The sequence below is a fragment of the Strix aluco genome, chromosome 2, assembly GCF_031877795.1.
Source record: "Strix aluco isolate bStrAlu1 chromosome 2, bStrAlu1.hap1, whole genome shotgun sequence".
NCBI lineage: Eukaryota > Metazoa > Chordata > Aves > Strigiformes > Strigidae > Strix > Strix aluco.
In genome coordinates, this window is record NC_133932.1 from 118,044,133 (window position 1) to 118,070,506 (window position 26,374).

General features: G+C 38.7%; 1 protein-coding gene across 5 annotated transcripts in view; it reads left to right on the plus strand.

Moving 5' to 3' along the window:
* Positions 1–26,374, plus strand: part of ZDHHC20 (zDHHC palmitoyltransferase 20) — a 48,370-nt gene that overhangs the window by 8,164 nt on the left and 13,832 nt on the right. For 3 of the 5 annotated variants that reach the window (XR_012622104.1, XM_074816030.1, XM_074816031.1), the window contains exons 2-8: positions 2,150–2,177; positions 9,473–9,499; positions 13,835–13,929; positions 17,495–17,615; positions 18,997–19,066; positions 20,290–20,322; positions 21,163–21,283. Coding sequence is in view for 4 of the 5 variants with exons in the window: in XM_074816030.1 (XP_074672131.1) it covers positions 2,150–2,177; positions 9,473–9,499; positions 13,835–13,929; positions 17,495–17,615; positions 18,997–19,066; positions 20,290–20,322; positions 21,163–21,283 (495 nt within the window). In the remaining variant the exon portion in view is untranslated. The remainder of the gene's footprint in view (positions 1–2,149; positions 2,178–9,472; positions 9,500–13,834; positions 13,930–17,494; positions 17,616–18,996; positions 19,067–20,289; positions 20,323–21,162; positions 21,284–26,374) is intronic. The other 2 variants (XM_074816032.1, XM_074816033.1) reach the window with 1 other exon arrangement.

Here is a 26,374-nt window from a genome sequence, read left to right on the forward strand (position 1 = left end):
AGGCTTTCACATCTATGGGTTTGTGACATGCGGATTTACCCGAACATCGCAAAGGAGCCCAAAACATCAAAACTTGATTTCTGTTCTGTTTTGAAAAATCCTACGTAACTAACATGCAGGTCTTTTTTTACTGTATCTGGAAAAGGATGCAAGTTGTGCATAGGATTTTTGTGGGGATGTTTTGTGTGTGTGTATTTTTATCAGTTTAATCTACTGCTCCTTAAGTTTCATGTTGTTGTTTTTTAAATAAGTATATATTTTAAAAAGCTTGAGTTGAGCCTGGTAATTGCATACAGAGATACTACTTGCTGTGTTGCAGGGTAGATACCCGCAGAGATAAAGCTAAAGGACAGTTGGTGCAGACGGTAGGCTTGAACTTGTTTAATAATTCATAATTTAAATTATGAATTTAGACAAAGGGAAGCTTACAGACCATTGAACACTAGATTCAGTCATTTTCTCTCTTTTGTGTGACTTTTTTCTGTTTACATTCTCAAACTTGTAAAGATTCGATGTTTCTCCCTACTTCTCACACTTGCAGAGCCACTTGGGAAACCCTATTGCCAAGGAGCCGTTAGGAGTGGAACCAGGGATCTGTTCATGAGCAGAAACGACAGTCTGGCCATTAGGCACATACAAGGCATCAGGAGCTGTGCTGCCATGCCTCAGCTGCCTGGTTTTGTGATAGTCTCCTTTCCTGCTGCTGACACCACGCTCCTCTTGCTTGCACAGCTTCTCTGGAGTCTTCAGGCAAGCGTCTGTACCTCCTGATCCCATCCCAGTTTATGTTTCTGTGTAGCTTTTCAGGAGACACCAAGTTTAAAGGTCTGGGTCACTGCACACTTAGTCTTAAATGTTTAGAATTAATCACTTTCCTGATCTAACTTTTCATAACTCAAGATGGTTCCTGACTTATGTGTTAAAACTAGTGGCAATAATTTCTTGTTCTTCACAAACATTATTTCCCACCAGTGTATTATACTCCAGTACATCACCTGCAAATGTAGATATTCTTGCAACTGTATTATGATATGTGGTATCCTAGGAAGATGTCAGCAAAAGTTACTTCTCTTAGTAGGTGTCATGCATGCATCAAACTCGTTTTTTGCTAGAGGTTGCCAGTCCTGCTCTGTTAGATCCAGTGCTTTGTGATGGGAGCCCTAATGCATCTCTGAGGTTCCTAATACTTTGTAATGAGATTTACAAGGAGATTTTTATCCACGGAGTTTTTCAAGGAGATTTTATCCTAGTATTGAGGAAACACTTGTTGCAAACAGGGCCAGTAAGTAAGGAGACAACTGATTTTGGAAGAGTCTGAAGCTAAATGCAAAGAAGGGTGCCTGATTAACAAAGCAGATCCCTACTGTCTGCTGATGTTCTTGCCACTGGGCAATGGTTCATGTCTGCAGGTCACAGCAGCTGTGTCTCGAATTTTTGTTCCCCACAGGCTGGTACCTCTGCTCTTCTGCCGTCATACCTCACAGCTGTGCGGAATAGCTAAATAAAGACTGTCGTTCTATTTTCAGCTGTCTAGAGTAGAAGTAAATGGATTTACTAGTAGTGTTCTGAGCCATAAGACAGTCAGCTTTGACCTTAATATTCAAGGCAGGTATTGACTGGCAGTCACAACTATGAATTAGTGAAGAGTGTTCCTTTTTCTGATGGTAGCTCCTTAATTACCTGAAAAATTCTGTTACGAGAATGAATTGTATGTTGTTTTTTGGTTGGACGAGTTTTTTTGTTTTGTTTTTTTTCTTTAAGTATATTGATGATTTCTACTGTTAACTGGAGAACACCTAATCTTGTGCAGCGTGCATCAGACAACTCTGTACAACATACGATACTAGCACTCTGTCAACACCAGCTGATTATCCTGTTTGTCTCTCCTATTTCTTGCAAGTGTCCTGGTAGTGTCTTAACTACAGAACCGCTGGAGTTACTTCTAACACAAAAAGCTCTTTCACATACCCAGATACTCTAGTGTAGTGTTACTGTGAGCTTGATCTGGCCAGCCTGAGTGTAAATACCCCTCCTTCAAATGTAAATGTAATTAATTAGTGGTGTGGACTTAAGCTAGCTCCACTCAGATGCTTCTGAGTTTCCATGCCTTTCTGCTGATTCTTTTTTTTCCTATTCCCCAATGCGGCAGAGGGAGCACAGCTCACTGACTCGTGCAAGTAAGAGCTCTCTTTGTCTCTCAAGAAGAAACCAAGCTTTCTTTTGGCTGTGTCTGATAGCTTAAAGGCAATATTGCAAACAATTTATGTGCAGCACTTCCAAACTACTGAGTGATAAAGCTGTTATTGTTATGATAAAGTAGAAATTTTGGGAAAGAACTGAATGAAGAAAGTCCAGTAATTTGAGTAAGCATTTAAGCATTTAAGAAGTAATGCTAGGGTTTAAAATCCATCAAAATGCAAACAGAATGAGCAGTGGCAATAGTGATTAAATAGCTGAAGAAAATCAAATTACATTAGGTTTCTTTGAGCAATTATGGTAAATTGAAAGTGAATAGTGCTTCTCAGGGAATAGGGCTTTTCAGGGACAACAAACCTGGTAGGTTGCTGCAGCTGAATGCTAACTTCATATGCAGAAAAAGCCTTCTGTTATTTGGGCTGATATGTTTCTTAATACCTTATGGTTCTTAGTGCGGACACAACTGCGGGACAGCAAGGTTAAGACCTGGCAACACTTCCTCCTGCATCCTAACCAAGCGTAACTCTTGGTTTTGAAATCATTTAAAATGTGCAGGTACCCTCAGTGAGAAGACCATTAGGAGACCTGTGGTATAACTTTCAAGAATATTTTGTAGAGGCAGAAGTAAGGAGCCATCTGTAGGATTTTGTGGGTTCCAGAAGTCAGCTGCCTTCGTAGTTGTGTTTTTGAACTGTGGAAGTGGTAGCACAGAATTCACTGTTCCCAGAATATACAGCAGAAATCTTTTCAGTTGTCATAGCTTAATTCATTGCTAAATGTAACTCAGTACCAAAGGAGTATCTTGCATTGATTATGCTAATTTCTGCTGTAGCCCTCTTTGTATTTATGCACGTACTCTGCATTGAGGCTGAAAAGACCTTGGCTAAATAAAAACTCCTTTATTATTGTGATAAGAGAATGTTTTCTGGGCAGCAAGCCTCTGGCTGCTCAAAGTTACTTGTTACAGTGAAAGAATTGTGTTAATATTGTTTTAACCATATGACAAATCATAATGACGCCTGATAGCAAATAACAAAAAAGGTCTACAGTGCAGCTTGAACTGCCTCGTTTGAAATATTAATTCATTTTACCTGTCCCTGTGATAATGCTTCTTTGAATCCTGTAGCAATGGGCAGGGTGATAATCAACATAAAAAAATCTGGTGGCCATTAAACAACAGAGCATCGCCCTTGCAGCAAGGTCTCTCTTCCCTGGCTGCATTTTCTTCCTCCTTTCTCCTCCCACCCCAGATTTCTCCCCCCACACACACTCCCTGCAGTGCCTTTGAAGGCATCATCTTGTGATCACTTGAAGAAGCGAAGTAGCTCACTCAAGTGGTGTTGCTGTGCACAGTGTGTGTGAAGAGTCTGGACTCTAGCTCATGTGCTTGTGGAAACGGCTGCACTGCCTTAAGGCATCGGTGGCCCTGGCAGGGTTTCTTTTCCCTCTCATGACTGTGTGTAACCCAGGACAGCAAGAGACCATTCACTGCCGTTCACCATTCATCACTGCAATTCCCTGCTGTTGTGATCACTCAAACTTGCCTTTATTGGTAGTTCAAACCTAACCTGAAGTGTCTGGGAAGGCAAGTGCTTGCTTTTGCTGTTTGTCTGCCATAGGGGACAAACCATGCGCGTGGGTAGATGGTTAAGAGGGGTAACTTCATACTCCCCTGCACAGGTGGTGCCTCTGAGACAAGTATTGTGTTAGACTGGGCGATGGTGCACCCATGCTGCCGACTGCCAGGCACACAGTGTGGCAGTGCATACTTCTTCATGCCAGCACAGCATGAAGGCCTGTGGAGCCACCTCTCCTGCCTCACCGTTCTATAAAATATTACTTTCTGAATTATCTAGCAGTGCATTGGGGGGAAACCCGTGTCCTATTCCTGGAGAACTGGAGTAAAAAAAATACATCAGTCTAACATCATATGAAGATAAAACAATTCTACGTTCATACGGCTCCAATTTCTGCAGAGGACGTTCATTCCAACTGGTGGCAAGTCATGTGCACAGTTCCCGAGTCCCCATAGCCTTTTGCCAGGGAGCTGGCAGCATCTTCCTGCGTTGGCTTTTGGCTACATGATGCTGTCAACTCAGTTGTCTTGAGTCATTTGTCTAAAAACAACTCCTTGCTGCTCAGGGAAGAAAGCACCTAGTGGGTGCCTACCAGTCAGGAAACACGGAATAGCTCAGTGTGGAAAGGTCATAGAATTGTGGCTTTTAGAGAAGAGTGGAGAGGTGCTAAGGTCTTCATGCTCTGATGCTGCCCTGTAACAGAAGTCAAATGAGTATTTGCTCAGGGAAATTCACTCATTGTTCCACTTGTGTCAGTAAGTGATGTCTCTGCCATCTACTTGTGAGTGATTAAGGTCTGCATTTGCAAATGGGAATTATGTTACCATAAATCTGAGTTATACTTCCAATTAAATGCTATTCTCTGAACAAATGAAAAACTTGAGATAATGTCAGTGGTGCTTGCCTTTGCAGATAGGGTAGTGCCTGTGGGGAGTTTCTGGTGAGTTTCAGTACTAGTAACTTCTGGAAATATCTATGTGTGTGTGTATGCATCTATATATATATATTAACCCTTTTCCTTAAAAACTGAGCAAAGTTAAGGCTGTACATCTGGTGAAGGGATGCAATTGCACATTTATCACTCTTTCTTCCCACCCATGAGGAATGTCAGCCAAAATGTGAATGTTACTCTTGAGATTTGTGAAAAGGCTGCAGTATAGCCAAAGTATGGCTTCTGCTAGGAGCCATCCTGGGAGAGGACAGGGGGAAATAAACATAGCGTGTCAGTAATAAGATCAGTCCTTTTCCTTTTCTATACTTGTACATTAGTTGCAGTTGAATTTCTTGCTCTGCAAGGAGCATATCTGGCTTTGACTGGAACATGCCTTTTAGGAGAGTAGGGAGATGTGGTGTGTGGGTTTTGTAGAGTGGTGGGGTTATTTTCTTCCACGGTGAAGGCGAATGTGTTGTCTTTTAGCATGCCTCTTGCAAGGTCTTGGCAGATCATTCCACCTCTTGCAGGGTCTTGGCAGATCGTTCCACCTCTTTGCCTCAGAATAGAGAGATTGGGTTTTTTCCTATTATGCAGTGATTTGAAAGGTGCTTGAACACTTCATAGCAATCCTGAAAATAAGCCTGAAACTGAAAGCAAACTAGCTCTCTAAACATACAAGTTCTTCCAAGATGTTCTGGGAGCTTTCCTTGAAGCAGCTAAAACAGTTCTCCAAAGCTTTCTGAAATTTGCACCTCTGTCAGCTCATATTCCAAGAAGTATGCTTCCAACAAATGACATTTTCCCCCCAGTCTCATTTGTTACTCAACTAATGATGTCCCTATGTCTGCAGGATTGTTTCCTGTGATAATCTATAGGCTTCCGCCTCTTTCATTCTTGTGACATAGGTGAGATGAAAGATAACAAACAACAATGTAAGGAAGAGTATCTAGAAAGAGGTGTGATGAACAACTGGGGTCATGAAAGAAAAAGTGTCTTTTCTGCCAGGGGTGATGCTAGGTGTCTAAATCAAAACTAAGACAACTTTTTCCTCTGTTAGAGTCGAACCTGGAATTTCTGCTTACCCTCTAAGAGGACCAAGCTAAAAAGTGCATTTGAATCCAACCTAATGAAAGGCTGTATCATGTATTTTGGAGGTAGTATTCTGTAGAAAATGGAACCACATACTTAGTTTTGTGTTCTTCCTATTGCAGTGACCCCAGAGTGTTGGGAGGTCCAATGTGTAAGCTGCTCAGTGGTGCAGGACCAGCTGGTGGAGCGTATTGGACCTGTACATCCCTGCACAAGCTGCAGCAGCATGAAGTGCATCGTAGGCTTGTTTACCTCTTTTCACAGGCAGGCTTTGCTGAGATCCTTGCTTAGTTGGGTCCGTTTTGGGAACCCTGAGGTAGCCAAGGTAAAGCCCTGCACTGCAGTCAGACAGAGCTCATTCACTGTGTTCGACTTGCTTGGTGCTGAAATGCTGAGTGAGATGTTGAATCCTTTGAAATTATGAGGCCATAGTGGAAACTCACTGGCTTCTGAGCTCTTTGCAATGAAGTGAACTGCAGCTCTCACTGTCCGTATTTTTATCCTTCCCTAATATCTTGCTAGAACTTCGTAAGTCTTCTTGAGAAGCCAGAAATGTAATTTTAAGAAGCCAGTCCTAAGAATATTTTTGTTCTTATTTTTCCTTTTGTAGCTGAGCAGTAGACTAATATAGGGATACATTTTAAAATCCTCAAAAGAACAGCTGTTTTGCGATGCTTACATTCCTGAAATATGGACAGGTTTGTGTTGATTGCAGTGCTGAAGGTGGTAACTTGTGCTGATGCATCTGATATAGTGTATACTGCTCTTGCATCCTGAGGTTAACATATAAATAGTATGCAGTGCTTATTTTGTTCAAAAAAATGTTGATAAGCAAAAAGGCAGCACTGCTTTTTCCCCCCATCCCAACCCCCCAAACAAGAAACTGTATTTTAGAAATGTTTGAAGTAAAAATCGTACTAATTTAGCAGAAGCTGATGGCAGTATTGATGTAGTTAGAAGCAGTAGAGGAGAAAAGCCACAGAGAGCGAAGCTTGTGACTTGAACTACAGGCCAGGTATGGAGGGCCACAGTGGTAATGTATTATTCTGTGGGTTTTTTTTTCCCTGAACCAGAGTTCAAAAGCTGGAATTGATTTCTTGATGGTATAAAGCTGCTTGTTACATTGCCAGCCTAGCAAATACTTAAAGGTCTGGTTTATGTAAAGATTAAATATTAACTTATTTAAAGGAAGGCTTTGCTATGTAGCGTAAAGATCCTGTAAAATGGGTGATTTGCCATTTGCTGAGTGAATTTGGACGAATGGTAGGATTGTTGTCCATTTATTTGACATGGGAGTAACAACAACGAAAGGGATATAACAGAAACACTTAACTTGCATGAACTGAGACAGAAGAGAACTGCCCATCTTTTATTACTTGTTTCATGAGGATGACAAGGCAGGATGAAAATCACAAGCCTTTCAGTGTTGGCTTTTACCTCAAACTGCAGGAGTTTGCCGAAGTAAAATTGTTCTGCACAGTCTAATAACTGCATTCTGACCTAAGGGACCTAGATACGAAAGAGAAAATTATCTTCCTGGTGCTGTGAAGCTTTAATTAATTTTTATGAAGTTTATTTAGGGATCTTTTTGATGAAGTCTCACAGGTGATATAATCTTAAGCTTTTTTTTTCTGCATGTAAAGACTATTCATTATTTTGAGTCTTCAAACATCAAATTTGACTCACAATTTTGGTTTGTGCTGAGAGCAGAAGTGAGGCTACAGGTTATGGAGTGCTTTAACCAGAATTACTTACCAAAAAATTGCTGTAGTTTTATAAATATCTATGTTCTCCCATCCCATTAGAGGATAATTAAGAACTTTTTATATTTCTTGTCTAGGGAAATACATGTTTGTCCAGCTGTGTGCAAAGGTGTTTACTTAAGATATATGAGGAGCCAAAGACAAAACTTAATCTAAAGTACTTCAGTATTTTTTTTGAAGTTGAGCAAATAACCCTACTCACTCACCCAGCTTGTTTTAATTTCCACCTTTTAAATGATTTTTATCTTCTCTTTGTGTTGTTGAAAAAGTTTTAACTAGGGAAATAATGCATTTGTAAAATTTCAAGCAAAAACACTCCTAGGATTTGCTTTAATAATGTGACTTCTTTAGCATGCGGTGAAGTAGTACTGAGACTGTATCATGACTCAGCTGGACGTGTTCTTATATTTACGTGCATATTTTGCAAGTAAAAGTGTGCTTCGGGTCCGTTTCTCTGTGTGGATTGTGTCCTTGTTTCAGAGAGAAACACGGCAGGGGGAGGGGGCAGGGGAGAATGTGCAAGTATGCATAACTAATATGAAATAAAGCTGTTCTTTAGGATTGACCTCCTCTAGTTTGAAGCCAACCTTGTTCTAGTCTAAATGGTAATTTCTTCCTTCTTTAGGTGGAAGGAACTGGAACCTTTTCCATTAACTTTGTGAAGGCTTCCATGGACAGATGGAGGGTGCTGAGTGGATATTTTAAGGAAGGGGGGGAACTAACCAAAACCACATATCTGAACAAAAAAGGGTCATCTATACACTGAGGTATCACCTCATTATGTCTCTTGTTGACTATAAAAAGAGGCACGGTTGCATATTATAGTTGCAGACCCTTTTATTACAGATACCTGTAGTTAAGTGAGACACATGCCTCTGTGACCAGAGTAATCCTTCAGAAGGAAGTCTGCAATACATACTGAACTGCTGCAGATTTAAGACTCTAGTGTGCGTCAGGAAAAAGCTCTTTTGAACTGTCACACAGACTAATGACTGTAGAAATGTCAGAGCTGAAAGAGAAGAGACTGTGGAGTGAGGTGAACTGTAGTAGGCAGGGTGTGCTCTGTTAACCTTTTGCTCATGCTGACGACCAGAAGCTTAAATTTGCTGTATAAGATGAAGAGTCTGGAAAAGATCATTTCCTCATTGAATTCCAGGAATTCAGTGTCTAAGGAAGAGATCCAGCGAGGGGAGCGATACGAACAAAGCAATCCAATAAGTACAGCAGCTCTCTGTTCAGCATCTTACCTGAACTGATGAATGAAGTGTGAAGGTTTTGGAGGAGTCTGAGGGCAGGAGGAGTCAGGCAGTATACAAGGTAGATTTGAACAATAGAATTTGCTGTTGAGATGAAAAGAGATGAGGATGTAGGAGAGAAGGAAGTGGAGAGGTTTTAATTATGCCTGAAGAATTCAGGTCAGGGGAAAAAAGTCAAAAATAGCATGTGACGGAAAGAGAGAAGTGGTAGGGAAAAAAACTGAGAGAGGGAAGTAGGTTACATGTAACAGTTTCACAGGGACTTCTGTAAGAACTTCTTTTATTTAAATTTTTGCTTTCCAGCGGTACACCTGTTAGCCTAGTTGTTGACTCAGAAAACTCTGCTAGGTGCATGTCTGAAGAGGAACATGCATAAATTGTGATCTAATTAATGTCTGTGAAAAGGAGTGTGCTCACTGATTACTGCAGAGAACTGGATCTCTTCAGATCTTCCACTGACTTGCCAAGCCTGAAGAGCTGGCAGGAGGAAAACTAACTCCAGTTTTACCCCACAGTGGGGTAGGGAGGCTCTACTAACACCTGAAGTACGCTTTGGAACAAGTCAGCTATCTCATATATATCTCACTTCTAGCTAAATATTTGATTCAATATGGATTTACTTAGCACTTACCATGTCTCTTTTTTTTTCTCTTCCAGTTACTATTTCTTCAACTGCAGAAAAAGGTAATATTTTCTTTATTTTTTTGAAGATGTGAATAGTTTTGTTGCATGCAAGTCTTAAGGGACTCCTTTACATGTAAGCTCTGTGTAGTGAGTAGATTAGTGCTAAGAAACAAGGTAAATATTGTGAGGTTGAGTCTGTTTAGCTTCTAGTACCACAAGCTTGGGATGATGACAAGACCTTGCATGATGCAACTATGATTTAGGTTTGCAAATATTTTTAAATGGGTACCTTGTAAGAACAGAAAAAGGAGAAGAGAGAAGGAACTGCAGCAGATCCACAAGTCCATTTTCTGTTTATTCCTGAACACATCCTATGACCTGAAAGACTTCTGGAAGGGAAAGAATTGTTGCTCTACTGCTTGCTATTTTCCAAACCAGATTACCAAATTCCTCAGAACCCCATTCTTTAGGACTGGTTAGAACTGTGCAAAATGCAATCATTTCAAAGGTGGCTGCACATTATAATTTTAAATTCCAGGTGAAGTGGTTAAGACCTTGTTTTGAGAAACTTAAGTTTTCGTATTAGCCTTGGCAAGTATACGCCACGGTGGGTAGTACTTACAGAGATACAAACTGACCAAAAAAATTCCAGCATTCTTGCTCTGCCACTTTTAAGTGTTAACAAAAACTAGTCTAAAGGATAATTAGATTCCAGAAGTTCAAAATACAGGGTTTTTTTAATTTTTTTTTTTTCCTGTAGAAATAGAAGTTATTGATGGGATATTTGTTTGGGAGTTCATTTCAGCTTATGGGGGACATGAGTGGTAGATTAAACATAGATTTGCATTTTGACTATCCACAGAGGGCTGTCCTCAGAGTGTGAGACCAGTGGTAAGAAGTTCTCATCTCTTAAATATTTTTGCAGAAGAGCAATAGAATTTGGAGCTAATCTAGCAGTTTTCTTCCTGGTGGAGAACATCCAGGAGAACACTGTGAAAGGAAGGATCCTTGATGGAACCTGTCCTCTTTCATGCTCTAATGAAGAGGTAAAAGAATGGGAAAAACTCCAAAATAAACTAAGCAATTCAAGATGGGAGCTGTGTCTTACCCTGGATTTTTGCATCACACTGTACAGCTGGGCTTCACCTAGACTTCACAAAATTCTGCAGATTGCTGCTGTGCTTTACTGTTGACCTGTATATGAATAAGTTTCACTTTCTAGTTTCTTCTGGAAAGGCAAGATCCATGTCTCAGATAAGGAAGCCTGGCAGAGCACTGATGTTGATGTTGGATAGTCAGGTCTCTGGCTTTCATACAAATGTGGTGCCTGTCTGACTGAAGCAGGTGCTCTTAAATCTAGAGAAGAAAAATACTTGATTAATTAATGAGACTGACAGCATCGTTGGAACCTGACTGTTAGGCTTTTAGTAGTTGTCACCTGCACATTTCTTGCATCTTCAATTCTAAAGCGTGTCATAGGCATCCTGTATGCACGAATTTCTTTACCATGGAGGTTGATCTTAAAATGAGATGTGAAGTCTTTTTTTTATTTGAAAAGAAAGCTATCATAACTTTTATAAAGTTCTTACAAGCTAACTCTCAATAGCCAGGAAATAACATCAGAAGTGTCAGAAGGCCAAAGTACCAGTAACATTGCTATGTAAATCAATAATGTTCATCTTAGCAGGTATATTTTGCTCCATATTTCAGTGTATTGTGTTCAAATCCTTTTACACTAGTACTTAATTACAACTTTTGATTAAATTAGTGGCTATTGCTTCACCCCATTAAGGCTAATTGTTTCTTTATAATTTCATATTCTTGTCTAGATTTTTATCCATTAGGATAGGGGAATAAAGTCAACTGTGAATCTCTCTTAACAATATAAAATACTTCTGTTATATATTATTACCTTTCTGTAATCCAACTCTGTCTTGGAAGTAGTATTAAGAATGATTCAGAAAAGCATGTTAAGGGCAAATCTTAGGAGGCCTTAGCATATTTTAGGAGGATTCTGAGAGCATGTCTTAAGACATTGTCCTCCTGAGGGCATAAATTACGTTCTAATATGCATCAGTGCCTTTAAGGAGAAGTGACTTCATTTGGTTACAGCATGGCACCAAGAATCCCGGATTCCCTTAGCTTAGCCAGGACTTCCTCATGACTCTGAGTCTGACTAAACTGGCAGATATTGGGGTTTGAGGTTTTTGACGTATTTTCTGTCTAGCTTGTAATTACAAGAAAAAGAGCTGAATAGAAATGAGTCTCGTTTATATTTGTACTGGAAACTGATGCAAGATGCTTCAGGGAGTACTATGCTACCCAAAACAGTGGCTAGATGAACTGCCAAAGTAAAGCCATCAAAAATGGTATCTTTCCTCCCTCTTATTTCTTGGGGAGCACTGACAGGACAGATCCTGTAATCACAGTAGGAATGGCACCGCAAAAGTGGGAAAAGAAGCAAGAATTTGCTCAGTACAGGGCCAGTATGGACTGCCAGTTGCAGGCTCTTTCTCCTCTAGACTAGGTGGTGCCCATCACTGGAATAGCTGTGAAAGGCTTGCTCTTCCTTAAATTGCTTCGGTTTGGCTACTGAGGACAGGCCCTTGGCTTTTAATGATGGTGACAGATTGCAAGCTCTCAGTTATTGCAAGAGCGCTTTAACAGCTGCCTGTTTCTATTAAATACTGCTAGCACTGGCACAGATCTGTACCCTTGGTACCTGTTATTCTGTGTGTTGTTGGGACATTTAGAGCCTGTGACAATACTTTTGAGGTTCTGCTGTTTGAAGTATTGTGTGTGCACTAAAAATAATCCTTCAAAGAATCTGAATTCAGGGGGTGATTTTTATGAACAGAATAGAACTGTTTAAGAACTATATAAGTTAGTTTTGCTGTGCCCTGCCCTCCTCTGCATCTCATTTCCTCTTTCCTTCTATTCAGCTCCTCTCATCTTCTTCTCCCCTAAAGCTCTGATCTGTGCAGCTGATTCCACTCCAACTTTGTGTCTGTTTCTCCTTTTTTCCAAACCATTTTCTCATACTTTAATTGCTGAACTGCATTATGTTTGAATGTGTATAGTAGATTTTCAGTAACAGACGATTTCTAATTATGCAGTGCCTGGTACAGTGATACAAATTCTTTCCTATCAGGATGACAGTTTTAGGATGGCTTTAGAAAAAAGGTTTTGCTTCTTGCATTTTCAGTCAGCTCCACAACTGAAAATTTGCCATATCTGTCTGTAAGATTGGAGGAGTCAGAGGCAAAGGTAAAAACTGTAATTCTCTGAAAAAAGCTCAAATACAGTTTGTTTGGGTTTTTTTACTGCAACAAGCAATGGAAATCCTGAAAGGTGATGAATGAAGACCACATCTTCTGTGACTGTACACAAGCATTTTCTGAGCTCTTGGAAGTTCCCAAAGTTTTGAGCCTGTTCTGCCATCCATGAAGTGTATCATACGGCTTCTTAAAGGGACTCTCTTTATGTACATGGGAAAGTAGGTCAAGCTTCCTTCTTCCTGCAACTGAAGATAATATAGTGAAAATAATGTAAATGTTTGGTATGACTTCTTTTCTGAGGTTTGCTGTTCTGGCATAACTGATCTGTTTGCTTTTAACAAGTGGTAAAAGAAACTGTTAGAGGAAACAAGATTGGAAGAAGCTTCCCAGGTCATAAGGTCTGGGTCTCTGGTCGTTAAGGCAACCGCATCACACAGACCCATTCATAAACTGATTGAGCTCCTTCCTAAAGCCACCCTCATTTTGTTGCTACTGTGACTGTAATAGCAGGACTCTTCCAGATTATATTCCTCTGATGATTTGAAAGAAGATAATCAGATGATTTTTAACTCATAGCTAGCCCCCACCTTGGACTGCAGTCCTCTCCAAACCCATGGCTTGGAATTTTTACTGTCACTGATGACCGCTGCCTTCTACAATGGCACAATACTATGCTGTTTCTATTAGGAGTGGAAATTAAATTGAATTCCATAGGTCAGTTATCAAATACTTTAATCTAGAATGGAATTGTATCATCTTTATCCAAATTGGTTAGTCAGTTACATGCCACAGGTGAAGCGGTGTTCAGTTCTGGCTTTTTTTGGTGGGTTTGTTGGGTTTTTTTCCCCCTTCAAAGTCTGTTTTGGAATTGTACATAAAAGCTTATTATATTGTTGAGGAATAGCAACCATCACATTTGGTGGTTTTTTTGTTTGGTTTTTTTCTTTAGGTGAGCACTCCTAGAGCACTAAGTCTACCCAGGGAAACGGGTTTAATATAACTTAATTTTATCAGGTGATTCATAGCATAGTAGTTTAGCCCTCATCAAAGCTCAGGGATTTTATTTCTTGTTCTTTTCAGCTATATTCACCCAACTCTTATTTGTATTTTATTGCAGTTGTCTACCTTATGGTTTTTCATCTGTCATTTGTCATGTTTGTATGGTCCTATTGGAAGACAATTTTCACATATCCTGCATCCCCCTCTAATGAGGTAAATATAACGTTAGAGAAATGTCAATGCCTTTTTTATAAATAGCTGAACTGTTTTCAGTGATGAAACTTGTTAGCAGTACTGCATGATTCACCTTTCCCTTCTCATTATCTAAAATAGAACGGCATGACTGTGTATCATGAATGAAAATTATCAAGTTACTCTTAAAATACTGTATACTTTGTGTGATGACATTTCCTTACACAAAATATGCCTTTAATTCATCACAAGTTTGACGATCATGTACAGTGCTCTGCTATGAAGTAGCTTGCTTGAAACCTGGAATTTTTAAAACTGGTAACTACAGTGACACCATTTTTATGTTTCCATTTTAGGCAGTTTTGACCTTTGTTTGGGTAAGAAAAAATAGTAATGCAATGTATACTCATAATCTGGAGGACTGAACCACTTAATAGTTAAGTCAAGGCTTAAGGTTTAGGGACAATTGAGAAGTGAATACATAAAGGACCTCTATATAATGGCAAAAGAATGTATGATGACTATAAAAAGTTTTATTTTGACAAAGAACAGTATTAATTGCAATAAGCCTGAGACGGATTACCTTGTTTTCTGTTTTCTCTAAGGTGTGTGTATGTAAAGATAAATACGGGCACCAAATTTAAAATACTTCCCTTCCCTTCCTTGGTTTTATAAAGCTTTTAAATTGGCTAAACTGTTTGAGGCTTTGGTTGCTCTATGGGGGTTGAATTTTTATTCTATTTTTGGCAAGACTGACTTTCAGTGCTAATGTCAACCTTAAACATTTTTGAAAGGAGTTAAAACCGTGTGTCTAAGGAAAAGCAAACACTGCTCTGCAGTGCTTAATTATGGCTTAGAGATCTGTATCTTAAAGCTACAGAATATAAAATGAAAAAAGCTAGAGATTATTCTGCTGTTTAGCTAGGCAAAAAGAGTAGTACTGAATTGTTAAACCTAAAAATTCAAACAGACTTGTCTTCAGGGTGGTTTGTTTTGACTTTATCTGGGATGGTTCTGCAGGAAAATGATAAAGTTGAGCAGGTTAGCTAATTAAAATGTGGTTGGAACTGTGTTATTTCAGGTTCTGTAAAGCTGTATGAACTAGAGCTGCTCATAAAGTTAATGTCTAGTAACTTTTGCTGTCTGCTTGGATTCTTCAATAGTAGGAAACTTCTTCTGACAGTACTTATCCTGTAGTTACAGTCATGATGTAGCAAGCTTTTCATATTCAGTGAGTGAAAGGGATGGTTTGGACATATGGCATGTAATGAATATTTCCTATATCAAGTGTGGGGGTAGATCAGATTTAATACAATTTGCTTCTACAGCTAGCTTTAAAAAGAAAAAAAAAAAAAGGAAAAAAATACAAAAACCCCCACAAAAACAACAAAAAACACACACCAAAATCCCCACAAAACCCAGCCAAACAAAAAAACCCACCACCAATTTTCTTTCTGGGCAAGTGCCTTCTGTTTATCTACCAGTGAGTAATTTATGCTGGTTATACTTAAAAACAAGCCTGACTTCAAAATCTCCCCATTGTATGAGAGTGTAAACGTATATATTTTTAGTCATTCAAATTAGCCATTCTTGCAAAACAAATAGTATCCTGTGATCTTACTGCTGAACTAAAAAAAGATTCTGCAGCTGCTGTTGTCTTAGTGTAATCCCTGTACATTTGTCATAAGAAAGAACAATCAACATTATACAAGATCCAGAAAGAGGAAGGAAACAAAGGGACTCTTTCTGTTTTCAATAAGAACTGCTGGAACCTCATTGGAAATTCTGTTAGCTATGTGGTAACAGATAACTTTTGATGTCTTTGAACATATCCTGCCATTGTCCAAAGAGGCTGTGGTCTCATGGCCCTATTATTTTCTGAAATTAGAACAGAAATATAGCTCTCCAGAAAACCAAAATTCTATCCAGGATTTTTTGAGTATTATTATGATGTTACTTGGACAAATTAAAAGTTTTAAATCTTGTGATTTAGTTCGTTTTCTGTATTAATGGTTTACCATAGAAATGTCATCTAGAAGTAGCATTTCATGTTTAATGCAACCTTTGCTTGATTGCAGGTCATGGAGACAGGCATTAGGTCACCTAGCAGACTCACAAAGGCAGTAGGGAGGAAGGCATATTGCACCACTTTGCTGGCATGATGCTTCATATCTGTCTTACACTTTTGATGTGAGCATCTCCAGTTTTCATATTTGAGTAAATATCTATTTTAGAGATGAAGATTAAAAAATGAGGTCAAACTTGGTGATGACTGAAATGTTAAACTTTAATTTCACCCTTTGTATAGATTAATCCTAGTTTCTGATCATTTAAAAGGGGATTATGTTTCATGTTTCACCCTTAAATGGTGGGTAGGCTCAATAACTGGGATGATACCATATGTAACAGGAGGCTTAACTAGGTTCTGTGAGATAGGAGGCAATTTGCTTGAATAACACAGAGAAACTGCAGCAATGTCTTACTGCTTCCTCCTTTCTGTAAGTGAAGTCTTCATTGTTGCTTGCCAACTGACTGTAATCCAAAAGAGGAAAAAGTACAGGATGAGAGGAAAACCCATGTGAACTAATCGTATACATGTTCTTGGTAGGAAAATATGGTCATATTAAACCACACTAAGCCAATTTTTGTTTCAGCTGCACACACAGCATTTTCCACTCACTACCATGAATACTTTGTCTATATGTGCTCATAAAAAGGGCTCTTGTAGTCCATGCAGGAAGCTCAGAGTTTAAAAGTGCTTCGGAACAGAAAAATACCAAAGTCAATAGTGAGTTCAGCCCCCACTCCACAGGGGCTTTTCAGCACACTGGGTTTTGTGGGGCTTAATGGTAAAGCTCATAATTTCAGTGGATACACAACTACATGTTTCACAAGTGAGTAAAAGCTCTCCAGGTTCTTCTAGTAAAGCTTTACATTTCAGTGAGGCTTGAACAGGAATGTTCCTCATGCTTTACTCAGAATTGTAACTCTCTCTCAAACTGTTCAGGCTTTGCTGAAGTTGGTTACAGCTCATGGATTTTGAGACTAGTGCTGACTACTCCCCGGTAAAAATTCTAGTTAAACTCTTCCAAATTCTGTGCTGTAGCCATGAAGTCACACACACACACACTTTTCACCCTGCTCTGGTTTGTATCCCTCTTGAAGTCAGAGAGAGGAAGGGGAATAAGAGGACTTCAGTGCCCTGTAGCAACAAAGGACTGTTGCACCTTCCTCTTATTCACAGATCACTTAATTTATGCTTATCAGGAATTAAAGGAAAGGTTGTGCCTTCTTAAAACTCCCTTGAGTCTCTGCCTGCCTTTGTGTTGAAGGGAAAATGCTATAGATAATGGAACAGAGATGAAGATTATTTTCTTTAAAATATGCCCAAGACTATCATGGAGTTTTAAGGATATTGTGTAATTCCTGTAGCATTCTTTTTAATTTATATGGGGTTTTTTGGGTTGGTGGGTGGGGTTTGTCCAAAGACATAGGATTAAGATACATAGGGTCTTTTCCATGGAGCTTGACTAGAACACAAATAATTAAACTCCTCCCTCCATTCCATTTTCTCCCTCCCTCCTAGTTCTGCTTGTCAAAAGCTGATAAAGAACAATATGAAAAAGAAGAGAGACCAGAATCCCAGCAAGAGATTTTGAGAAGAGCTGCTAAAGACTTGCCTATCTATACGACAACAGCATCCAGAGGTGAGATAAAGATAATTCTGTGCTCCTGAAGCTGCTAGTTTAATTCAGTGAAATTCATTTGGTGTCACTGAATGAACAATGTATTAAGCACATATTGCAAAGGCCATGACCTTGTTTCATTATGTGTTTGTGCTGTTGTTTTTTTTTCCCTCAAGAGAAACTGGAGTCCTTTGTCTGAGGATCTCAACATGTAGCCAGTATTTGGAATTTAAAAAAAAAAAAAAAAAAGAAACAAAAAACTCTTCTAGCAATAGATAGATAACATTTATATCTAATTGTGGCTATAAAAAATAAACCCAGCAGAGAAATTCAGCTAATGCAGCTAGAAATAGAGAAAAAGACACTTTTTAGTCAATTTTATAACCATTTATATCCCCCTTATTTTTCTGAGCTGTATCAGTTCAGCAAGAGCAGAAACATCATACTTAAGGCTAGAATTTAAGAACGAATAAATGTTTCATTCCTATCTGTAATTCAGTACAAAGCTAGTTATGGGCTATTTCTGTATTTGCCTTTAATATATATAGGCATTTTTATTCCAAGTTATATGAGAATGATCTGTGAAACTGCTGTCTTATACATATGTATATTCTTTTAAAAAATCTAGCTTTTATATGTATATATATCTGTTTCTCTTTCTTGAAACTAGCAACCCTGTAGAGTTTTCAGAAAACATAAACTACTCAGAATAACTGTTACCAAAGTTTACTGTGGCTTTCCAAACAAAGCCTAAGGACACCTGGCTTTTTTGAATACAAGCCTCCCTTTAAGGGAATCCCAGTCTTAAGTTCCTGGAGTGGTCTGGGAAGCTCTTGCCAGCTCTTAGCAGTTCTGCTTAGCTGTAGGTGTTGGCCTTCCTCCTCCTTGCAAACTGCCTGTGCTGGTGTCTTATATCCATTGAGAAGAGCCTGAAGGCTTGTTTAAAAATATCCAGGAAAGATGAGGAAGAGCTGATTTACTGAACAGTCTGGTAGATGACTGTTTGCTGAAGAGGCTAGAGAAAACTAATGCAGAAGGTTGTCTTGCTGAAAGAGTGTAGTTTCACAGTGGGATGCCCGAGTACACTGTCCAGAGGTGAAAGAAAGCAGGTGATAGGGGATCAGTGCTGGAGGGTGAAGGATGGGAAGACTGGGAAGTGAAAGAGTAAATGGAAATGGACTCAGTACAGTAGTAATAGATGAAAGTGTTTTAAATACTTTCATATGTTACATTTCTTAAAAAGCTCAAAAGTACTTATCATATGAGAGCGGGTACGTGTCTGTGAGAACAGGTATGGCAGGGGAGGGCAGGAAGCTCTTTAAGATTCAGTTCATGTTAAGGGGGAAAACCTTTGCAAAATTAAATGAGTTCTAATGACTTGACCCTTGCCACTTGAATGCAGCAATCAGATACTGTGATCGATGCCAGCTAATCAAACCTGACCGCTGCCACCACTGTTCTGCATGTGACATGTAAGTTAGTGAATCTCAAATGATGGATTTTCTCTCTCCCATGATCATCTCTTCAGTGTGTTCATGTCTTCAGTGTATCAGTCCTTTGCATGACAGCAGGTTTTACTATTTGCTTCTCTCTCAGACACTCAGTACTTGGATTTCATGAAAAAGCAAAGTTCCTCTTGTTGGTGCAATATTATTATTGCAGCCCTATTGTCCAAAGTGGCACAACTTTTTAGGAAACCTGCTTGTGGCTTTGTAAAACGGTATTTACGTTTTTAAAAAAAAAAAGTAAATAAGTCTGTGACTCACAGTAAAGGCAGGCAGGTCTGAGATACCAGCACCACAGCACCAGCAAATGCTTATTATAGAACTCTTACTGTATCTTGCTTCTGCAGCCTTGAAACAGATGTGTGCTAATAATAATGCTAAAAATCTTTATCTCAAAGATTGACAGTGGAATCGCATGCCTTAACCATTTCAGGGACATCACTGCTATTCCCTAGCTTCATTCTGAATCATCAGAGAAATCTGTAGAGGCACTGAAGACTGAGGCTATGAGTAAGACTTCAGTAGGCTGAGCTTGAGGAAATCTAGTTAACTGAAGAACTTAATACCGATGTTTTGGCTAAAATCACATTTGTTAGCAAATACAGTGAATGTCTATGTGTCTGAAATGTCTAGTATCTGTCCTTATACTAACACTGGATGAAAATGGCACGTGGACTATTCATATTGTCCACTGTGCTGCTCTTTTCCTCAATTAGCTTTAAAAAACAAACAAGCAGCAAACAAAAAAAGGTAGCAAAAATAGCACTAAGGCGGACTTAGTTGAAGTGAATGCCAGACTGACATACCTTATCCACACAACTCTGAAGGGTCCTTTGGATTCGTTTTCTCTCATAGTGCATGTAAAACTAGTATGGCTTAATGAACTATTACATGGTGTTGCTCAGTAGTGCTTGTCATGTTAGTTTAAGAGACTCTCTTCATAACTTTTTTGAATCTTACTTGGTCCTTTTGGGTGAAAGGATGGCTGCTATAATACAGAGAATTGACATGATTGAGAAGGACTTTAAAAGCATACAGTGGGGCAAAATACTTAAAACAAACAAACAAACAAAAACACCAAAAAAAACCAACCAAACAAAACAACCCCCAAACCTGTAGAAGCTGAAAGTATGTATCTTAGAAAGAAAATGTATTTTTTGCTTTAACTTACTGGAAATTGTATCTTTCAGATGTGTACTAAAAATGGACCACCACTGTCCATGGTAAGTTTATAAAAACAAAGAAAGACCAGTATAATAATGGTGAATTAGATCCTACATAATGAATTAGATGCTGCTTCCTAAATGCAACTTCAAAGTAAAACTTGATTTTCACAGAACTTCTTGAGGCTTTAATATGTGAAAATAAATCTGTTCCTAATGTGTCTTGCAACATAGGGTTGTAGGCCCAGTAGCCCAAATCATGAAGTTTCTCGTTATATAGAGAAACCCTGCCGTTAACAAGACCTATGAGAAATGGCATTTATTTATTTTGTTTAGTTTGGTGTTGTTACCAGTAGAGAAGATACCCACTACACTGTGAAAATCAGTTCTCAATTCTAGGTGATACATAAGACCACTCAGACAGTTACTTTTCTGCAGTTTGTATTCACTGGTAGTCAGTAAAAACATTATCTGCTGTCCCTATAAAAATACTGCTGTCAGTAGTTGACTTGAAGGTGGTTTTGTAACCAAAGCAACATCCACTGAAATTGATGGAGAGGCTCATATTATCTTCCACGATGACTGCAGTTAGTTCATAGTGTGTGAGACGCTTCCTATACAGACTGTATGTATCATACGCTTTGCCAGCTCATGTCCTGTCCTGTAGAACGTCGTGGGGGGCAAAATTTCCATAAGGGGCCCAGATCATTTGGCCTAAGGAAAGAGACTTCATTCAAAATGGTGGTTTAAATTGCTTCTGAAACACTAGTGTCAGACTGTTTTGGACACACCACTGACATCATACACGTTATGCTCTGCAAAAGCTGAATGTATTGTTTTTTTATTTTATTTTATTTTTTGTATATCATAGTAACCTCTTTCTCTTTCCCCTCCTTCTAGGGTGAATAATTGTGTGGGATTTTCTAACTACAAATTCTTCCTCCTGTTTTTAATGTATTCCTTACTGTACTGTCTGTTTGTTGCTGCTACAGTCTTGCAGTACTTCATAAAGTTTTGGACAGTAAGTTCTAAGGCTTTTTTTTGTTTGTTCATTTGTTTAATCCTGCATGTGTTATTGGAGGCTGCATCAGCATGTTGTCACTCACCATTTACTCTGTTCCATAGTTCATTACCATTAACAGCATCAATCGAAGTGACTGAAGCAGGAGAACCTTCTGAATATTAATGAACTAAATGTATTACACTGCCCAGGATGAGTAATTGGGGGAAGAAGTTCTGATGAGGACACTGTGCAATTTCTCTGCTCCATCAAAATTGAGTGGCCACAGCTCAGGTTTTCTTGAGACTATTGGATATAGATATGTAGATATAGAAAGAACTGGCTATATCAAACAATTACATATATATGAGTGTGTGTATATATATACACACACACGTATATATAAAAATACTGACAAATGTGAAATATAAATAACAATTTTGTATCTTCCTAGACTTGTCTGTGGATAATCTGCTACCAGATAAGGCAGATTAATTTATTAGGAACTGACCAAGCTCTGTTTTTGAGTCCATACATAGGTGTGTCTGAAATTTCATACTAGTGGCTTTTATCGATCTGATGTGGGTAGAATGCTAAGATATGTACAGTGTTAACGATACACATCTTCCTTGCAACTATTATGAGTTGTCAAATAATTGATACACATACATGCATTTTAGATTTAATAACATTTATGTGAAGGGCAACCATCCGTGTATGTCAGTGTTATATTCCTCCTATCAGTTTTGTTCCAGTCACATTCCAGGCTGAACAGAGCATCTTCTGGTGGTGTTCCCTTTCATCTGCAAAACCTTGTACTGTGCCTTCCTGTCTCTAGGCAGAAGAGTTAGTGTCAGAATTCCCTTAATCAGTTTCTATTAACTAGCATGGGAAAAATCACTCTTAAGTGGAAGACTCTCCATCACATCTTTATAAGTAACCAACAGCACATATTTTTTGGTTGCTGTCAGAGTAACTGGGGAGAGCAGTCATTTTCTGTAGCTGTAGAAATAATCTTTATTGGAGCAAAAAGATGTTGCCATGTCATAGTAAGAGAAGCTTGATCATGTATTCAGAATAGCTGTACTTTGAGACAGTTGGCATTAGACAAGTAAGATAAATGGTGTAAAAAGTATGTTTGTTTGTGTTCCTCTAAGCCTATGGGTCTGATCTGCCAAAGTACTATGTTTCTCTTAATCAGTTCTATATAGCAGCTTGTCACTGGGGAGCAAGGAACTATGTGGAAATTGAGCTGTCAGTATTGTGTGAGATGAAAGCCGTAAATGAATTTATCAGTCATAGCTGTGGCTTGACAGATACTTCAAATTAAATGGTCTGATTCTGCTGTTCAGTCTTGCTTGACTCTAAATAGTTAAATTTTTAATTTGTGAATGTGGCACTCCCAAACATCTGCCTGGCTGCTTTCCAGTGCTTTGTATGCAATTTCTAATGAAACTGTAGATATGCTCTTACATATTTTCCAGTCAGCACTTGAGAAAAAAAAAACAACAAAAAAACCCCACACCAATTTGCTTTGTCACCTCACTTCATAAGTGTTAGTGCAACAGAAGTCTGCAGGACATCTGACCGCAGTGAACATTAATACCAGCATTTGCAGCAAGGCTCTCCCAAAGCCCATCAGACACAATACTGAAGTGGACCCTTAAGCAGAGGAAGTAAAATTAAGAGGAATTTTATTTCTTTTTTTAAAATTATTTACTTGTTACAAATGCATCCAAATGTGTCCTGCAAGAATGGGCTACTTCTGAAATGTGCCAGTAGACAATGTAGTGGTGTGCTTGCACTTGTTGCTTTCACTTCTGATTACTTCCAAGACAGAATCTGGTGATGCCATGATCTTATCATTAGAGTAGGTCTCTGACTCACTTTACTCATATTAATTACTTGTACTCATTCCACAAAGCTAATATTCCTCTGATCTTATAATAGCCTAATTAAACTTCCAGAAAGAGGTGGCAGCACCATGCTTCATGTAGGTTTGCAAAATTTAGTATGTCTCTAGTATGTAAGCTTTTAGGTAAGTGCTGTTGACTGCAGGATAGAGTCCTGGAAGCTTCTCTCTACATCTGTACCCAGATGAGAGCGAAGTACTGCTAACACGTGCTGTCTGTAGACTGCTTCAGTATATTGCTAATGCTCAGCTTTGTATGCTACAGCATCAGACAGAATACTGTTTTGACATTTTCTGTTGTGGCTCTTTAGATGTTGATTTTTCCCCTCAAAGCTTGACTATCAGAAATGTTACAGTATACCTTCAGAAGGTAGTTTCTTTTTGCTTCCTCATGGATATTTTTTAGAGAAAATGTGCAACAAACTGCTGTATATATCCAGTGTTGGGATAAAAGATGAACTGCTTCTTGGGGAGTGTAGCCTTGGTCACTTCAAAACTTCTAGTAATGAGATTGTGAAGGTGTATGTGCTAACTACACAAATTTTAGCAATCTGTTGATAATACTTGCATAGAGACATGATACACACATGCAGATACTTGCAAACATTGTGAAACATGCATACCTGTGTAACTCTTCTGTTGAAGAAATTCTTTGTGTTGCCCACTTGCACATGCAAGACTTTTACATAGCATCTTTCATGCTCTATGCAGAAGTGCTGAAGAAAGATCTTGATACTGTTCATACAGTGGTGGAACAACCACACTGGCAGTAAATGTTTACCACAGGCTTACACACTGATGTGGGTGTTAAAATGTGTTTTGTAGATCAAGGGAACATGACTGACTCCTTTTTTTATACTCATAACTACTTTTCTTATACTCATGAAACTTTTATCTCTACCTAGGAAGTTGTTAAAGATGAGCTGATAAAACCTCAGTTTAACAAACGTATTTGACACAAACACCAGCACTGGCTGAACACCCAGCCCTTGATGCCTTGTTTACATAGTGCGCGGTGGTACTTCCCAGTGTATATTTGGATCTACTCTCATTCTTGCTGCACTCCTTCCCCCTTGAAACCCATATGTTTTCCAGCTGTTTTCAGTATCTTTCATTGTCCTCCAAATTATCCTGGCAATCCTGAGTATAGCTAATTCAAGGATGTGATATATGTGTTCTGGGTAGATGGCACATGCTTCTGCAAAACTTCGGTTGTATTAACAAAACAAAACAAAACAAAACAAAAAAAAAAAAAAACAAAAGGAGAAAAAAAAAAAAAAGATAATTATTCCAGATCTTTAGTTAGAACTCATTCCTCTTGCATATACACATAAGGACATATACCAGATCTGAGTTTTTTCTATGTTTAAGCTAGACCTAGCTACTAAAAGATGAGTAACGAGTGAAGTTTTGACAGCACTTTTTCTGTTGGTGGGTTTTGTTTGGGGTTTTTTGTGACCTGATATATGCTTAAGTGACTCTGTGCTTATGAAGGAGTTGGTAGGGGACTATTTAGAATAGTGACTGACTTCAGTCTATTACATGTACTAAGTAGCCCAAATTTTATTGTGCAAATTGCTTCATTTTCTAAGCTCTGCAGCTCTCTCACCTGCAAGTCTGCTTCTGTGCTGCTGCTGAGCATAATGATTTTAAGTAACTAATGTCTGAAGTTTCACTTTCTTTTCACATGCTGTGGCATGTGGACTGCTGCTAGAACACAACTGTGAATAAGCCTGTTACATACACTCAAAGCCTGCATGCTTCTCTCCAGGAAGGAGTTGGCCCTTTTTGAAAGATGCTTCAGTTCTGCAACTGTCATTCAAGAATTTACAAACAGTGGCTGAAACTGGGTAGTCAGAAGAGGTAAATGCTCCCTGGGCATCATGCAGATTAATTGTGCATAATTCAAAAAATCCTTCTCCAAGATACAGAGCTACTGTTTTAGGAAGATGCAACTGAAATAAGCTTGTATTTTCTGGACCACAGAAAACACAAAGACTAAGCTGCTACTGCTCTTTGAGCTTCAAAATCAACTGTCCTGAGAATTCTTTAGAGAGCACTGTTTTGTTTAAATATGCAATTCCAAAAGAGTCATAGAAATAGAAGTTACAAAAATTAATTAGGAAACTGGAGAACACTTCAGTGTGCTCCAAGGTAGAAAAAGTCATCATAGCTTTAACATGAAGCTTAGGAATAAGCAGCAATTGGAGTGTGTGTTTTGTTAGCCTTGATTTCAAGGGATCACAAAACACAGCGTATCCCTACAGCAGGGGGAAGAGGGGCTGTTGCACAAATTGTCTAAGCAAAACTGCATCAAAAAAAAAGGCAGTAAAGGGGGAAACTGAACTTAGATGGCAGTTCTGAGAGCTGGACTCTGCTATCATTTGCTTACTGTAACATGATCTGATGGTAGCCAGCATTTTTGAAAATGCTGTGTATATCTGCCTGACTCCAAGGTAAATGCTTGGGTTCTCCCTAGGCTTTCTGCTCAGATTAATGTAACTTAAAAGCCATATATCATGCCTACAATAGATTTGTTATGTGCTAGCATCTTAACTAAGACACCTTATAGCACTCTTTAGGTATAAAGTTCAGAATTTAAAAGCTAATTTAAACTAAGCTTTCCTGTTTCTTGCTTTATTTTCTTAAGTACTGGTTCAATTTCAGATATTATGCTAAAGATACATCCCACAAACATATCTCAGTATTGAAGGATATTGGGAAGAAAAACTGTACTGATATGTTATGGGGGTTTTTTTTAAACAAAGAAAATTGTGCAAAGAATAACTATTTTTTTATGGTTTTGACTGAAACTACATTAATGGTGGTAGATATGTTCTGAAGTCAGAAAGATTTTGTAATTTATAAACCATTGCTTTATACTTCTGGAGTATTCTGAGCTTTTCAGACCTTTATTAATGGTTTCATCATACAAAATACTCATGTAAACCTTACTTGTGATGGAAACAACTAGCAAAGAATGCACCTGGTGTAGTCATGCTGTTCAGGCTGAGGAACCACTTGAAAGTGGCCCAGCTGCAATCTGAGTAGCACTACTTCTGTGCTTCAGTAGAGAATTTCATTCCTTGGAAGTTAGTAGTGTGCTTTTATGTACTCTCTCCTCCATTCTCTTGGAGAACAGGGGCTAAGGCTGCTGATGGGCATTGGAACTCGGCACGTCCGAGAGCACGTGTGCACAC